We start from the raw sequence: 16,843 nt of genomic DNA, 5'->3' as shown, positions 1-16,843 counted from the left end.
TAATGGAGGTGTTGTTTATTCTTGATTTTTATCTGTATTCTCCAAAATAAATATTTCTCCTTTCTTGGTTTTAATTAAAAAATGAGTTGATTGAAAGTTTAAGGGAATCCTCACTCTTCAATTTATAATTAATGTTTGAAGATATTTGAAATTTATTACATTTATTACAGTGCTTTGATTTTCTTCATTTTCATGAAACTCATATGGTCATTAACATTAGAGCATTCCTTTTGATAAAATCCTTGAAAGGAATTAAACGATAATGTAGTAGATGAGATCTTTTGATACTGATTCAACTTTGTAATATAAATATCGTGTTCTTTATGTAGTTGAATGGTAAATGAAGCCAGTTACAATGATTCGTAGTATGCCCACAATTATCACCGTATATTAGGCTCACTTTTTGTACATGCCTCTATCAGTAAGGTAGGCTGGAAAAGGCAAGGCATCTCTTGGTTTTTAATTTCCGTAGCATCTACTAAAATTGTGGTGACAGTCTGAGATTGTTGTCAGAGAGACTTTAATATTGAGTCAGCCTAACTTTTATTTACTCCAGTATTTGCATCATTTGGGATCTTATTTTGGGAAATTTCACCCTTCTGTTGTCCATTTTCCTTGTTTGTAAAATAGGATAGACAATAATGCCTCTGATGGTGGGCTTAGGTAGCATAAAAGTTAGGTGGCCTAATGTATGTAACCCTTCATGAATGCTATCTTCATGAATAAAATATTAACATTTTATTTTCCCACATGATAGCATTGTCAAGTTTATGAGCATTGCTGTCTGTGCAAATAAAAATTTTCAGAGTTTTAGTCATTATTTTCCTGTGAAATAAATAATTTGAAGCAGTACTTATGTGAAAAGGTGTCTGGTCCCAGAGGTGAAACCATAGTGAAGAAGGGTAGTAGGAGGACATCAAGAAATGCTATGTCTAGTGTGATATATATTTTCTTTCCAGAACTGAATTTTTACTTCTTGCTTGTCCTAGCACTTCTTTCAAACACACACGCAAAAACACACCACACCACACTACAAAGCTTTTCTTATTTCGATATCCAAATACAGGTAAGGCATGGCTTTGTTTCTTAAAAACTGAAAAGAATTTGTCTAGGCAAATTGAAAGTGGTATGATTTTATATGATACTTAAGAAAATTTTCATGCAAGTTTGGATTTAATATTATTATGCTTTTTATGTTTTTAAATAAATGAACAAGATTTTACTTAAAGTAAATTTATTCCAGACTTACTCTTTGATTTTAAAAAACGGATAATAATAGTTTAACCTGGCAAATAACAAATAGCATAGAAATATAAATAAAGGGAATCTAAATCTGCTATTTCTTATCATATTGTAGAATTTACTTTCTTGCTTAGTAATCAAATATTTGTTATATACCTACTCTATGCCAGGCACAGTCCTACTGCAGGTAACAAAATAGACAAAGCCTTTGCTCTCATTAATCCTACATTCTAATGGGAAAAAAAGACTAAAAGCCTATAAAGATAAGGAAGATAGTTTCAGATACTGTTAATGTAATATCATTTCTTTCAAATAATAGTTTATGTAATAATAATACATTGCAAATTCTAAGTTAGTAGCAATTCAGTATATCAAAGAGGTCCAAGTTAATCTGATCATGATTCCAGGCGGTTATACTATTCACAGACATTGTTGTGACATCATTTTTGCTAAACCAATTTTGTGCTTTTTAGGATAATTTTAGAGTTGAAATGTACCTCATAAATCAACTAGTCCAGCTCTGCATTCAAAGGAGAACTTTGAGACACGTTTGTGGCAACTGTAATAGACAATTCTAAGTGGTGACAGCAAATTATAGAAAAATTAACACTTTTTGTGAGAATTCAATATATTGTTAGCATCAGAAGTATGCACGTAAAGAAAGTGTAAATTACAAAAAAGTTTGTGTTAATATAAAGATTCCATTATACTACCTTCAAATTAAAATTGAAACAATAATACCCTTTTTTCCTTTAGTACTATAGTTAAACTAATTTTATATCATAATTCATAGATAATTGTTTACATAATTCAGAATTTTAAAATCAATTATATAAAAATAATTCTGTTGTATCTAGATGTAAATATGTACCTTCTTACCTTGCTATAACCAAAGAGTCAGCCTGGGCTTCCCTGGTGGTGCAGTGGTTGAGAGTCTGCCTGCCGATGCAGGGGACACAGGTTTGTGACCTGGTCCGGGAGGATCCCACATGCCATGGCCACTGAGCCTGTGCGTCCGGAGCCCCCCCCCCAAAAAAAAAAAAAAAAAAAGAGCCTGCAGTTCAGACTGTTCATTTCAAAGATGAAGAAATTGACTCTTAGGGAAACTCTCTCAGTTGTCTAAATCGAAGTAAAAAGTAAGAATATATCTTCAAATAAGATGTGAGGTTTTTTTTGGTAGACAGCATTGTATTTTTATATTCAAATATTAGTTCTCAACTTTCAGTGCTTTAGTATTATCATTGTTAGGCCTACTAGATATGAAAAATTGAAAAAAGGAAAATTATGTGAATAGATCTTAGAACCAAGAATGTCAAAGTTATTTCTATTTGGTGTTTCTTTTGTGCTAAGAATACTCAGTATTCAGTTGTCACAATAATTTTTCTCCATAATAGGTATTGTCTTATGAAAATTCTAAAGCAATGTCAGACACTGAGGGAAGCTCTTATTACAGCAGGAAAAGAGGTTATATGGCATGGGCGGACAAATCATGAACCAGCGCATTACTGTAGCATTTGCGAGGTAACTTCTTATTGACAGTTTTGTTGTGGTTTCTCTAGGGTTTGGTTTCTTTTGTTTTTTAATTATAAATTTACCTATACTTTAATGTATTTTATTGAAATTGACTATCATAGCAATTGTATTAAATTTTCATTTGATGGTATAATATTTCATCAAATATTAACTCAGAAGTATCTCCTAACAGTGGTATTTGTGTTGCACCTTCTTACCAGATGATTATCATCTCAGATTTTAAATCAGGAACAATTCGTAGTAAGTACACAGTTGCCAGCAAACTGGATCTATTTCAGTATAGGTCTAGGCTGATAAGTGTTAAGTCCTTTGTAGTTAATTTCATAAATTTTTAATTTTTTTCTCTTGTGACCAAGACTTTTAAAAAGTACAAAGATAAAGATGTGGTAGCTGTTCTGGAGGAGCTTATATTCTACTTGGATAATACAATTTGTTAACAACTAAATGTGATATATATGAAACCGTAATGACTGTGGTCATATATACAGACTATTATACAAATATTTACGAAAAATGACTTTCTAACATTACCATCGGAGCCCCTTGAAGCATGAATTTGATTTCAGCAGGCGCAAAATGGCTTGAATTGGAGAATAAAGCATCATTAGGTGTTACAGATGGGGAAACAAGTAGTGTACATAATAAAGAGGTTAAGTAGTTCAATGTGGCTAGAAAATGTAGCACATATTTTCAGAATGTGTAAGAGATGGTGTGTAGCTGCGAGCATCTTGAATTTAAGGAATCTGATGTTTATTCTAAGGTCGTTAAAAGTTTTAGAGCAAGCGACTCAAGTCATGATACGTGTTTCAGAGAGTGGTAGTTGATCATTGAAGAGGATGGAGATAGAAAGTGAAGAGCCTAGTTGGGAGACTACAGAATGGGTAGTGTGTTTGGTTTATTTGTTTTTTTGTTTGTTTGTTTGGCTGCATCACAAGGCATGTGGGATCTTGTTCCCAGATCATACCCATGCCTCCTGCAGTAAAAGCACAGTCTTAACCTAGACTGCCAGGGAGATCCCTAGAATGGTGTTAAGAGAAGTTAACTGAGGGCTGAGACTCATAGGTAGTGTTAGGGATATAAAATAAAGGGAGAAGGAAGGGAGAAGTGTTTAGAAAATAAAATCAACAGGATAGTTGATCAAATGGCAAATGATGACAAGTTGAAGAAACGCAACCTTTTTACTGGGCTCCCTAAAGTATGTTACTGCCTGTTCATAGTAATAGAAAACCTTATGAACTCTGCATTTTTTTTGTAATTGCTTTACAGTGTTGTGTTAGTTTCTGCTGTACAATGAAGTAAATCAGCTATATGTATACATATATCCCCTCCCTCTTGGACCCCCCCTTCTACCCCGCCATCCCACCCAGCTAGGAGGTCACCACAGAACACTGAGCTGAGCTCCCTGTGCTATACAGCAGGTTTCCACTAGCTATTTGTTTTACACATTGTAGTGTATTTATGTCAATCCTAATCTCCCAATTCGTCATAACCTCCGCTTTCCCCCGTGTCCACACGCCCATTCTCTATGTGGCATCTCTGTTCCTGTTCTGTGTATAAATTCTTCTGTACCAGTTTTCTAGATTCCACGTATATGTGTTAGTATACTATATTTGTTTTTCTCTTTCTGACTTCATTCTGTGTCACAGACTCTAGGTCCATACACGTCTCTACAAATGACCCAGTTTCATTCCTTTTTATGGCTCAATAATATTCCACTGTATTTACCACATCTTCTTTATCCATTCATCTGTCATTGGACACTTAGTTTGCTTCTGTGTCCTATTGTAAATAGTGCTGCAGTGAACATTGGGGTGCATGTGTCTTTTTGAATTATGGTTTTCTCAGGGTATATGCCCAGTACTGTGATTGCTGGGTCATATGGTAGTTCTATTTTTAGTTTTTTAAGGAACCTCCATACTGTTCTCCACAGTGGCTGTATCCATTTACATTCCCACCAACAGTGCAAGAGGGTTCCTTTTTCTCCACACCCTTGCTAGCATTTATTGTTTGTAGATTTTTTAATGATGGTCATTGTACCTGGTGTGAGGTGATGCCTCACTGTACTTTTGATTTGCATTTCCTAACAATTAGTGATGTTGAGCATATTTTCATGTACCTCTTAGCCATCTGTATGGTCATTTCTTTGGAGAAATGTCTGTTTAGGTCTTCTGCCTATTTTTTGTTTGGGTTGTTTGTTTTTTTGATACTGAGCTGCATGAGCTATTTGTGTATTTTGGAGATTAATCCCTTGTCAGTTGCTTCATTTGCAAATATTTTCTTCTGAATGCTGTCTTTTCGTATCATTTATGGGGTTCTTTTTTGCTGTGCAAAAGCTTTTAAGTTTAATTAGGTTGTTCCAAGACGATTTGAAGTGATGAGTTTCTAATCACTGAACAAGTCAAGCAGAAGTCAGATCACTTGCCTAGAACTTGGAAAGGTCTGAACTAGATCTTGAAACTGTGTTACACTTATGAGATATACTGATTAAATCTGTTGGCTGTTTTACTATTGTATAGCCTCATTGAAGTATATTATTATAAGGCCAAACAGATTCTGGTTAGGTATTATACCTCAGATATATAAGAATCTATTCTGTATATGAAAACAAGTATTCTGTCTATTATCCACTTTCCTGGCAGAGTCATTGTAACTCAACATTCTTTCTAAGATGCACTTATTGTCTCTCCGTATGATAAAGTTCATGAATACACTCTGTACTTATCTTCCTTAATATAGTAGGCTTAGAAGTGAACACCCTTTATTAGTCATCTATGAGTTTTGGGCTCTTGAAAATAATCTCATCATGTTCATTCAAGTGTTTGTTTCCTATTTTTCCTTCACTTTTCCATTTTTCTTTTTTTCCTTTACTTTTATTATTATTATTATTTTGGTTTGGTTTGCTTCCAAACTAAGCACTATGATATCTAAGAGTCCAAAAATGAATAAAATAGTTTAGTCACAACCTTTGTGGAGCTCAGTGTGAGGAGAGAGAGACAAACAAAACCAGAACACTATGAATACTATCATGAAGAAGTAGAAAAATTATCACTTTTTTCTATTTTTGTTCTGATATTCTGGGGAAAATAAAAATAGGCTGATCCTTATAAATGTTTGATTAAACTTTAATTAGTGATTATAACGAGGATTTCATTCCATTAGTTTAATCTCTAAGTATATAACATTACCCTTGTCTTTGGGTGTCCTACAAAATAAACCTGGTATCTCAGACATACAACTCTGTGGCTTTTTTAAGTTCCAGCATTTAGACAAAAATAACTGTCCACATTTTCATGTAAAGTAGAATTCCATAGTTTTATAAGTTGTGCAAATAAATTCAACTGTCTCTGTTCAGTGCTTTTTCTCTTACAAAATAGGTGGAGGTTTTTGATCTTCTTTTTGTCACTAATGAAAGCAATTCTCAAAAGACATACATAGTACATTGCCATGACTGTGCACGAAAAACAAGTGGAAATCTGAACAATTTTGTGGTGCTAGAAGAATACAAAATGGAGGACCTCATGCAAGTATATGACCAGTTTACATTAGTAAGTGAATTCATCATGTGAGAGTACATAGTTAGCTGGGTTGTGAAGCAGCAGTGTTTGTTTTTGCTAATTAGTTAATAAGGATTAATAAGATATATATTGGTTAATAAGATGTATATTTGTTAATAAGATGTATATTGGTTCCATTGGTTCAATAGATGATGTGTAAGAAAATATTCCTCTTTTTCATACTTGGAAGCCTTTTATCAAATTAATGTATATTACTGTTTGTCCTTTTCAGTGGGAATGGCCTAAATAATAACAGTAATTACATTTAAAAATCTCTGTGTACTTTTAGAATATTATCATAGTCTTTATGCTACTTGGCTTAATTGATAAAACCAAATGTTGGTTACTTAATTCTGTAGGTATAATCTAAAGAAAAATCATTATGTTTTTAATATTCTTCTATTTTCAGAGCTTAATTGTATTTATTTAAGACCTAGTTCTTGTTATCTTTTAAACTCATAGAAATATTTGATGGATTTTGACTAATGGTACAGTTTATAAGATGCATGAAACTAAATTCAGAAGTATGTGTATTCTGCATGTTTTAATTTCAAAGACAGGTTGCCAACCTTTACTTTTGACTTTGAATGGCTTTATGAAGGGAATTACAGTTATTCATGAGTTGTTAATACTGGTCAAGTGCCTTTTGTTCTAAATATTGAAATTTAGTTTGTAGTATTTTTAATTGAATGGTGCTTAGGATTGCTTAAAAAAGAGAAAAATTATGAGAAATATGTGCAATATATACTCTAGCTGAGAAATGTTCATGAACCAATTACTAGTGAAATTTTAATTAAAATTTTTAAAGTTTTTCACAAATTCTGTGTTTTAGCAGTCAGTTTGGTATGTCCTGTAAGTTTTTGTGACTAAATGATGTACAGAAAAATGAGGGTAATAATTTAGAACTCTTAGAAATATGGTCCTAAAGGACACAATAAAAGCACATCAATTAGCAGGCTATTGAACTTTTTTAAGACTTGATGTTTCTTTCTAACTCACTTCATAAGTAGGCTGTATATTGTTTATAGCCATGAACTAGAGAACACTTTTAAGGATTAATGATATACTAAAATAATTAATACACCTCACTTTTAATTTTAGGCTCCTTCAGTATCATCCTCCTCTTCTTGATATTGTTCCATGAATATTAAATGACACCTTTTCTGATCTTCAGGAAAGTTCTGCACCACTGGGTTTGTAGCTGCTTCTTAAGAGTGCTGACCAAAAGCTAATGTCTATGCAACCTTCCAAGAATATTGTCAAACAACCGGATGTAGGAGAGCACTTTTCTGCTCCAAGATGATCCAGCTTTACTTAGTAATAATTATCACATGTTTTATGGTATCTGACAAAACTGGCATTGTCCAACAGACTACTGACTCGATGATACCTTTTTTGTTGTTTGTTTCTCTGTTTCTGGACTGATAAATTAGTTTTCATCTATATTTTATCCTTTCAGAAGTTTCCTGGGGAAGATACACTGTCCTCACTGGCCATTTGTTTGCGAAGATAGTTAATAAATTTAAATCTTTGGTTAACTTTTTTAATGTGAAAAATTAAAGGAGAAAAATATTTTTTAACTGCATTGTTTTTCTGTATTGTTTTGAGGCCATAATGGTTCCAAATTAAGACTTTTTTAAAAATTTCGTAGCCTAATAACAAAAGATACAAAGATAATCGATTGCACATAGACTAAGGAATAAACTTTAAATTTGTGATTTTGTTTCTAATCTTAATACAGATTTACACTATTTATGAATACATATTTATTGCTTGAAAATATTTGTGAATGGAATGTTATTATTTTTTTTTGAGATTGCCTGCTGTTAAATATTAAGGAGTTCTGTAATTTTAAACACTACTCCTTTTACATTTTGTATGTGTAAATAAAACTTTAGCATTGTACAGAATCTTTTGTTAAAGTTGTTCAATGTTCAAAGGGTTTTCCACTGTTTGAGTTGTAGAAAGACTTTCTGTAAAGACCCAGATTTTATTCATTTTCAAATCTGATTATATATATTTTATATGTACATATATATTCACACACATGTATAACATATATAATACAATACATAGTTGTAAAAATATAAAGAAAACTTTTGAATTTTCACATATATGATAGTTTCTGAGGTGCCTACTGTAAAGTATTACTTGCAAAAGTATGTTTATTTTGAAAGTAAATGTCTTTCATCTGATTTGTTAGGTTTCAGTTATTGCAGTGATCACCAATAAAAAAGTACCAGAAAAGTGTAGAGTAGAAAATGAATAGTGAAGTTAAGATTTTAAAGAGAACATGATGTAGGTTTGATAAATCTTGTTTATTATGAAGAGGAGAGTCAGAATGATGGTCTCCACTCTAAGAACAAATATATTAAGTGACTTATTTTCTGGATTACATGACTTAAAATTTCATGATTTTCTGCCTGTACAACATGGTTCAGCAAGGGGAGGGGGGGATATATTCAAATTCTGTATCACTAGTAAATTTTAACAAGGTGAAGGTTTTTTACTTCATATGAACAAATTACTCTTAATTAACCATTAACCATTTTGTAAGAATTCCTTGTTTTCTACCTGTACTTGCTGAAGCTTTTGGCCTGTATTCTCATTTTATCACATTTTTCTTTATAACAGTGTTCCAGGGAGTTTTGGTAAGGTTCTACAAATGAAGTTATGCAAATGTCTAGAGAATTTATAATCCTATCTGGTGAAATGCCTTTATGATTGTATTAATGAAGTACTTTTTTGAAATAACTTTCTAGAAATAATTTAAAGACAAAAAGTTGTGCATATTTTATTAAATTTAGGTAACAGTTTTTCAATAATTGAAATCTGAACAGTAATCATATATATATATACATACATATAGATACACATATGTATACACATGTATATATAATTTCAAAAGGAAGTAATTATAATTCCATTTTAGTTAAGAAAACTAGCAAATGCCACTCATATTATTTTAACAGCTATATTTTCTGATTTTCATGTAAATGGTTTTTGTCCAAAAGTCAAAATATGATAGAACTCAAGACAGACTCTTTTGAAACGAAAGTTAAAATTTAACAATCAGGAGACTTATAAAGTATTACGTTTATATTATAATTTATTAGTGCTACATCTGAATTTTTTAACTAGCTCTATTTTGTATTTCTTACATAGCATCTTACTGTTTCATCTCTTTTTGAGATGATTTATTGCCAAGGTTCGTATAAATTGAACTACGGTATTTACCTGCACATAAAAAAGCCTTAGTTCTATTTGGATTGCCTGTCAAGAATTTTACTTCACAGAATTTTACAGTCTTTAAAGCAGTAGAGAACAGGACATGAAATCAAATATACCACCATCACTTAGAAGTATATCTACATTAACGAAGTCTTCTGTTTCCTATTTTCTTTCATCAGTTTAATATCCTTTATAAATTGGATTTTGGAGGTGGTTGTTATTTTACTGCAGGAAGTGTAACACTTGTTAACATAGACTCCACCCAAGCCTTTTTTTTTCCGGTGTGCCTTTTTTTGAAAAGTTGAGGTACATTATTATGTAAGTTTTAGATGCACAGCATAATGATTCACAGTTTTTTAAGGTTATATTCCATTTATAGTTATTATAAAATATTGGCTATGCCCTGTGTATTCATCCTTGTACCTTATTTATTCTGTACATAGTAAGTTGTACCTGTTAGTTCCCTACCTCTATCTTGCCCTCCCCCCACCTCTTCCACTGGTAACCACTCGTTTATTCTCTGTATCTGTGAGTCTTTCTGTTTTGTTACTTTTACTAGTTTTATTTTTTAGATTCTACATATAAATGATATACAGTGTTTGTCTCTGCCTTACTTCACTTAGTATAAAACCCTCCAAGCCCATCCATGTTGTTGCAACATTTTTTTTTTATAGCTGAGTAGTATTCCATTGTTTCTGTATACCACATATTCTTTATAAACACATATCTCTTAAAGGATACCTAGGTCGCTTTCTTATCTTGGCTATTGTAAATAATGCTATGAACATTGGGGTGCATGTATCTTTTTGAATTAGTGTTTTGGGGTTTGTTGCATATATATACCCAGGAATGGAATTACTGGATCATATGGTAGTTCTCTTTTTAGTTTTTTGAAAAACCTCCAAACCATTTTCCATAGTGGCTGCACCAATTTACATTCCGGCCAACAGTGTAGGAAGGTCCCCTTTTCTCTACATCCTCACAAACATTGGTGACTTATGGTCTCTTTGATGACTGCCATTCTGACAGGCAAGAGGTGATACCTCATTGTGGTTTTAATTTACATTTCTGTGATGGTTAACAATCTTTCCCTGTGTTCGTTGTTCATCTGGAAAAATGTGTCTTCTGCCTTTTTTTTTTTTTCCCCCCAGTACGCGGGCCTCTCACTGTTGTGGCCTCTCCTGTTGCGAAGCACAGGCTCTGGATGCGCAGGCTCAGCAGCCATGGCTCACGGGCCCAGCCGCTCCACGGCATGTGGGATCTTCCCGGACCGGGGCACGAACCCATGTCCCCTGCATCGGCAGGCAGACTCTCAACCACTGCGCCACCAGGGAAGCCCCCTGCTCATTTTTTGATTGGGTTATTTGGGGGTTGCTTGATATTGATTTGTAAGAACTCTATATATTTTGTATATTAATTCTTTATGAACCATGTCATTTGTAAATAGTCTCTCTCATTCATTAGGTTGTCTTTTTGTTGATGAAAACGAATGCTCTGCTAAAGCATTTCTGTTTAATCTGGTTCTGTTTGGTTTTTTGGTTGTATTTTTTTTACCTTAGGAGACGGATCCAAAATATTGCTATGATTTAATGTCAAAGAGTATTCCACCTCTGTTTTCTTCTAGGGGTTTTATGGTTTCTAGCTGTCTTGGGGCCTAGCTTGTGATCTATTCTGGAGAATGTTCCATATGCACTTCAGAAGAATGAATATTCTGCTGCTTTTGGATGACATGTTCTGTATATATCTATGCAATCCACTTTGTCTAACGTGTTACGTAAGGCCAGTGTTCCCTTACTGATTACTCTGTCTGGGTGCTCTGTCCACTGATGTAAGTGGAGTGTTAAAGTCTCCTTCTATTACTGTGTTACTGTTGATTTCTCTCTGTGTCTGATATTTGCTTTATATTTAGGTGCTCTGTGTTGGGTGTGTGTATATTTATAACTGTTACATCATCTTGGATTAATCCTTAATCATTACGTAATGAATGTCCTTCTTTGTCTCTTGTAACAATCTTTATTTTAAAGTCTATTTTGTCTGATACAGGTTTTGCTACCCCAGCTTTCCTTTGATTTCCATTTGTTTTGAATACCATTTCCATCCCCATGCTTTCCATCTGCATGTGTTTTTAGATTTGAAGTGAGTCTCTTGTAGGCAACTTGTGGGTAGGTCTTGTTTTCACATCAGTTCAGCCACCCTATCTCTTTTGATTGGAAGATTTAGTCCATTTACATTTAAAGTGATCACTGAAGTGTATGTTATTATTGCCATTTTGTTGTTTGTGGGTTTCTTTTCTTTTCTTTTCTTTTCTTTTCTTTTCTTTTTGCAGTATGCGGGCCTCTGTTGTGGTGTCTCCCGTTGCGGAGCACAGGCTCCGGACGTGCAGGCTCAGCGGCCATGCCTCACGGGCCCAGCCGCTCCGCGGCATGTGGGATCTTCCCGGACCGGGGCACGAACCCATGTCCCCTGCATCGGCAGGCAGACTCTCAACCACTGCACCACCAGGGAAGCCCCGTTTGTGGGGTTTTTTATAGGTCTTTTTTGTTCTCATCTCTTGTAATTTAATGACTTTTTTTTCTTTTTTACCTGCATGGCGTGGCCCATGTGATATTAATTCCTCAACCAGGGATCAAACTCACACCCCCTGCAGTGGAAGCATGGAGTATTAACCACAGAACCGCCAGGGAAGCCCCTTAATTACTTATGTTTGGATTTCTTTTCATTTGTGTGTGTGTATCTGTTACAGATTGTTGACTTCTGGTTACCCTGAGGTTTATATATAAGTACGCACAGATGCATACATATGCATATGATTGTTTGAAGTTTCTGATCTTTTAATTTAAAATGCATTTTTACAGTCCTTCATTTTCATCTCCCTCTCAGGATTACTGTTTTTTTATTTAATAAAATTTTATTTATTTTGCTGCGTTGGGTCTTCGTTGCTGCGTGTGGATTTTCTCTAGTTGCGGTGGCGGAGGGGGGCTAATCTTCGTTGCAGTGTGCAGGCTTCTCATTGTCGTGACTTCTCTTGTTGGGAAGCACAGGCTCTAGATGCACAGTCTTCAGTTGTTGTGGGCTCAGTAGTTGTGGCTTTCAGGCTCTAGAGCGCAGGCTTAGTAGTTGTGGTCTGCAGTATGTGGGATCTTCCCAGACCAGGGATCGAACCTGTGTCCCCTGCATTGGCAGGCAGATTCTTAACCACTGTGCCACCAGGGAAGCCTGGATTACTGTTTTTGATATCATATTTTACATCTATTTGTTTTGTGTATCCTTAACTGCTTATTGTGGATATAGATGATTTTACTAGTTTATACTGTTTTAATTTTAACATTGGTTTTGTGCATTAATGATTTCCTTTCTTTATGTTTGTCTTTGCTGATGGGTTTTTTCCTTTCGTGATTTTCACGTATGTCCTTTTATTTTTGACCTAGAAGAGTGCCTTTAACATTTGTTGTAAAGCTGGCTTTGTGGTGCCAAACTATTTTAGCTTTTGCTTGTCTGTAAAGCTTTTGATTTCTCCACCAAATCTGAACAAGAGCCTTTTTGGGTAGAGTTTTCTTGGTCAGCTGATAGCCCTATGGGAGTTCCCTTGTATGTCATTTGTTACGTTACCCTTACTTTTATTTTTTTACCCTTACCTTTAAATGTTCTCTTTTTAGCTTTAGTTTTTGTCATTTTTATTACAGTTTTCCTCTTTGAGTTAATCCAGTTTGGGCTGTGTTTCTTGGCTGACAGGTTCCCCTCACAGGTTAGAGAAATTTTCAGTTGTTATTTGTTCAGTTATGTTCTCAGTCCCTGTCTCTCTTCTCCTTTTGGGACTCGTATAATGTGGGTATTAGTGAGCTTGATGTTGTCCCAGAGGTCTCTTAAAGTGTCCTCATTTCTTTTCATTGTGTCTGTTCAGCATCAGTGATTTCTGCTACTCTGTCTTCCTGCTCTTTCATCTGTTCCTCTGTATCAGTCTACTGTTGATTGTCTTAAGTGTATTTTTTGTTTGACTTACTGATTTCTTAATCTCTGTTTGGTTCTTTATATTTTCTAAAACTTGTTTAAATCTTGTGTCTTCTTGCTCTGTACCTGTATTCTTTTCCTGAGTTCTTTGGTCATTTCTATGATCACTTGCCTGATCTCATTCTCAGGTAGATTGCCTATCTCCACTTCACTAACTTTTTCTGAAGTTTTATCTTCTCCTTTAATTTGGAGCATGTTCCTCTGTTGCCTCATATTGCCTAACTTGCTGTTCATATTTGTATGTATCTGGCAGGTTGGTTGCATTTACCATCATTGGAGACGTGGCCTTTTCTAGATGTCCTTTGTGTCCCAGCAGCACACTTGCCTTTCGTTACCAGAACTGTATGCTGTAGTGATGCCCCCTAAGAGGGCTGCATTCATTGTGGCACACTGTGTGGGTGTTCTGGTAGGTTTGATTGGCTCTGGGTCCAATTGGTTGTCAGGCACTGCCTCTTGCAGAAGGTGCCAGCCACTGTTTGACCGGACCGGGTCATGGGGGTGGCTAACTGCAGAACCATAGGGAGCCTTTGGGCTAGTACTGGCTTACTGGTATGCAGAGTTGTGTTCTGGGGTTTGATTGCAGGACCCAGGGGTCCCCAGAGCAGCTGGTGTGAAATAGTTGGTAGGTGGGGCTGGTTACTTATATAACGATGCCTGGCTCGGGGTGTCTTGAAGCTTGTGTTGGCCTGCTAGTGGGTGGGGTCCGGATACAGCTGGTCCCAGGCAATGTCTGGCCAACTGATGTGCAGACCATGTTCACAGACTGCAGGGCTGTGGTTTACTTGAAGCTGGTGTCTGCCCTTTGATGGGTAGAGCTGGTTCCCAGGGTCTCTGGCTGGAGGGTCATGGAGGTCTTGAGCCTGGTGCCTTCCCACTGTTGCATAGGTTCATGGTCCATGGTCTGGCTCTGTCCAAAGGTGGCTTATGGGCTCAGGGGGTCTTAAGGCAGCCTGAATGTTGATGGGTCAACTGTGGCTATGCCCACTTAGTTGCTTGGCCTGAGACACCTCTGTAACTGGTGCCAGTGGCTGCTGGACTTGGGCAGGGCTGGGTCCTGGGGCTGATAAACTAGGGGGTTGACTCCAAAGGATTCCCAACACCGGTGTCCACATAGTAGAATGGGCTGCCAAAATTGACTGCCACCAGTGTCTTTTTTTTTCACATCTTTATTGGAGTATAATCGCTTTACAATGGTGTGTTAGTTTCTGCTTTATAACCACCAGTGTCTTTGTCCCCAGGGTGAGTTCCATTTGCTTCCTGCCTCTCTGGGAGACTCCCAGGTGACTAGGTAGTTCTGGCCCAGGCTCTTATTAAATTACTGCTTCTACCCTGAATCACAGAGTGTGTGAGATTTTCTATGCACACTTTAAGAGTGGAGTCTTTCCCACAGCCCTGTGGATCTCTTAGAAGTAACTCCTACTGGCCAGATGCTCTGGGGTCTTGTCTTCCTGGTGCATGGTCCTTACACTGGGTAGTCCAACATGTGGTTTGGACCTCTCATTCATTTGGAAGAACCTGTGCATTTGTAAATTATTCTCCCATTTGTGGGTAGACCACCCAGGGGTATGGGATTTGACTGTATCACAATTCTGCCCCTCCTACCCTTCTCCCTGTTGTTCCTTTGTATGTTTAGTTGAAGAAGATGATGCAAAAAGTTGTGATTTGGGTGTGCTCATAGTAGGAGGTGAGCTCAGGGTCTTTATGCTTAGCCAAATTGTACAGTTCTCCCTAGTACCTTTTAATTAAACAGATTTGTATAATAGCACATTATTTAGAAAAAGAACCTAATCCATAAGTTGCATAAAACAGGGTACTAATTCAGAAAGCAGTAACTAAGTCATTCTTTTCTCTATGTTGCCAGTTTAGTAAGAACTTTTCTTGGTGTTGTGAAAATTAGTTTACATTTCCAACATGAATGTGCAATTCAACTTGCTTAAATTATCATTTACAAAATATCCTGGCTTTTGCATTTTGGAATAAAACCTGTCACTTTTCCAAAGGTGTAAACTGAAAATTAGGATTTTTATGTATGTGAATCATACCTTAATAAAGTAGTTTTTTTAAAATAAAATGAAATATTAAAATAGTTGTATTTGATCAGCTGAAGTTTAAGCTCATAATGTGAATTTAGATAAATGTAGGATCTGTGCTGTAAAGTTTTTTCTTTTTCCTTTTTTATGTTTCTGTGATACATATTTCTATTAATGACTGCCTCTTTACCATTTCCTGAAAGACAAGTATGGAAAAGATGTGGACTTTTCCTGCTGTCCTTACACACAAGAGTTTTATCACTAATTTGGGAGATTCATGTAAATATATCAAATAATAAGTATTTTTAGGATTTGCATTTCAGGACAGATTTAAGTCATCTACTTTTTTCATACCTCACAAAACATGAATGTTTGGGAACTTCAAGTATTTTGGCATGACTTAAGGCACTGAGGGAGTTAACAGACTACTGGAAAAAATAGAAGTATAATACTTTTATTTTTTTAATTTTTTCTATTTTTTATTATTATTTTTTGCGGTACGTGGGCCGCTCACTGTTGTGGCCTCCCCTGTTGCGGAGCACAGGCTCCGGACGCGCAGGCTCAGCAGCCATGGCTCACGGGCCCAGCCGCTCCGCGGCATGTGGGATCCTCCCGGACTGGGGCGCGAACCCGCGTCCCCTGCATCAGCAGGCGGACTCTGAACCACTGCGCCACCAGGGAAGCCCGTATAATACTTTTATAGTATAAAGTCTCAGCCATTGTAAACTTTTGCTGCAGTTAAGAAATGGAGTTTTCGACAGGTTTTAAACAAGAGAATATTAAATTTGCAATATTCTTCCTGTTTAACATGCTCCATTTGTTGTTTACACACTTCCTAGAGGGATATTTCTAAAAATAGAAGATCAAGAAATGCTTTGGGCTTGAACTCAAAATTTTGAGTTCAGATGAGAATGGAGTTCAAAGGCACAGATTTGGGAAGCATTTTGGGGAATAAAGTCCACAAGCCACATTTGGTTGTCTTCCCAGTGGAGAGAGTGCTTTTAAGAAATTCAGATGGCACAGCACAGGGTTACAGTGTCATTAGACCATCTAAGTAATTTTAATTTGTTAATAAACGATTTGTGGGTCTGGAATTGAGTGGTTTGGGCTGGAAGTTACAAGTTAGGGTAACAAAGTTGAGAGAAAGACCAAATGTACCTTGGAACTACAACTCAGAAGGGAGAAATGAGAGAAGAGGAGAAAAACTAAAAGAACAAGTGGTAATTTTGGTCAAGTTAGAATTTT

The 16,843-nt window shown here is 35.8% G+C and overlaps 1 protein-coding gene across 5 annotated transcripts in view; it reads left to right on the top strand.

Moving 5' to 3' along the window:
* Positions 1–8,386, top strand: part of LOC309817720 (lysine-specific demethylase 6A-like) — a 163,069-nt gene extending 154,683 nt beyond the window's left edge. For all 5 annotated transcript variants that reach the window (XM_082646987.1, XM_082646986.1, XM_082646985.1 and 2 more), the window contains 3 exons: positions 2,637–2,763; positions 6,150–6,320; positions 7,431–8,386. In XM_082646987.1, the coding sequence (XP_082503113.1) occupies positions 2,637–2,763; positions 6,150–6,320; positions 7,431–7,460 (328 nt within the window). In that variant the 3' untranslated portion in view covers positions 7,461–8,386. The remainder of the gene's footprint in view (positions 1–2,636; positions 2,764–6,149; positions 6,321–7,430) is intronic.
* Positions 8,387–16,843: the final 8,457 nt, after the last annotated feature.

This window comes from Grampus griseus, assembly GCF_964374135.1.
Source record: "Grampus griseus genome assembly, chromosome: Y".
Taxonomy (NCBI): Eukaryota; Metazoa; Chordata; class Mammalia; order Artiodactyla; family Delphinidae; genus Grampus; species Grampus griseus.
This window is presented reverse-complemented; position numbering and strand designations above follow the sequence as displayed.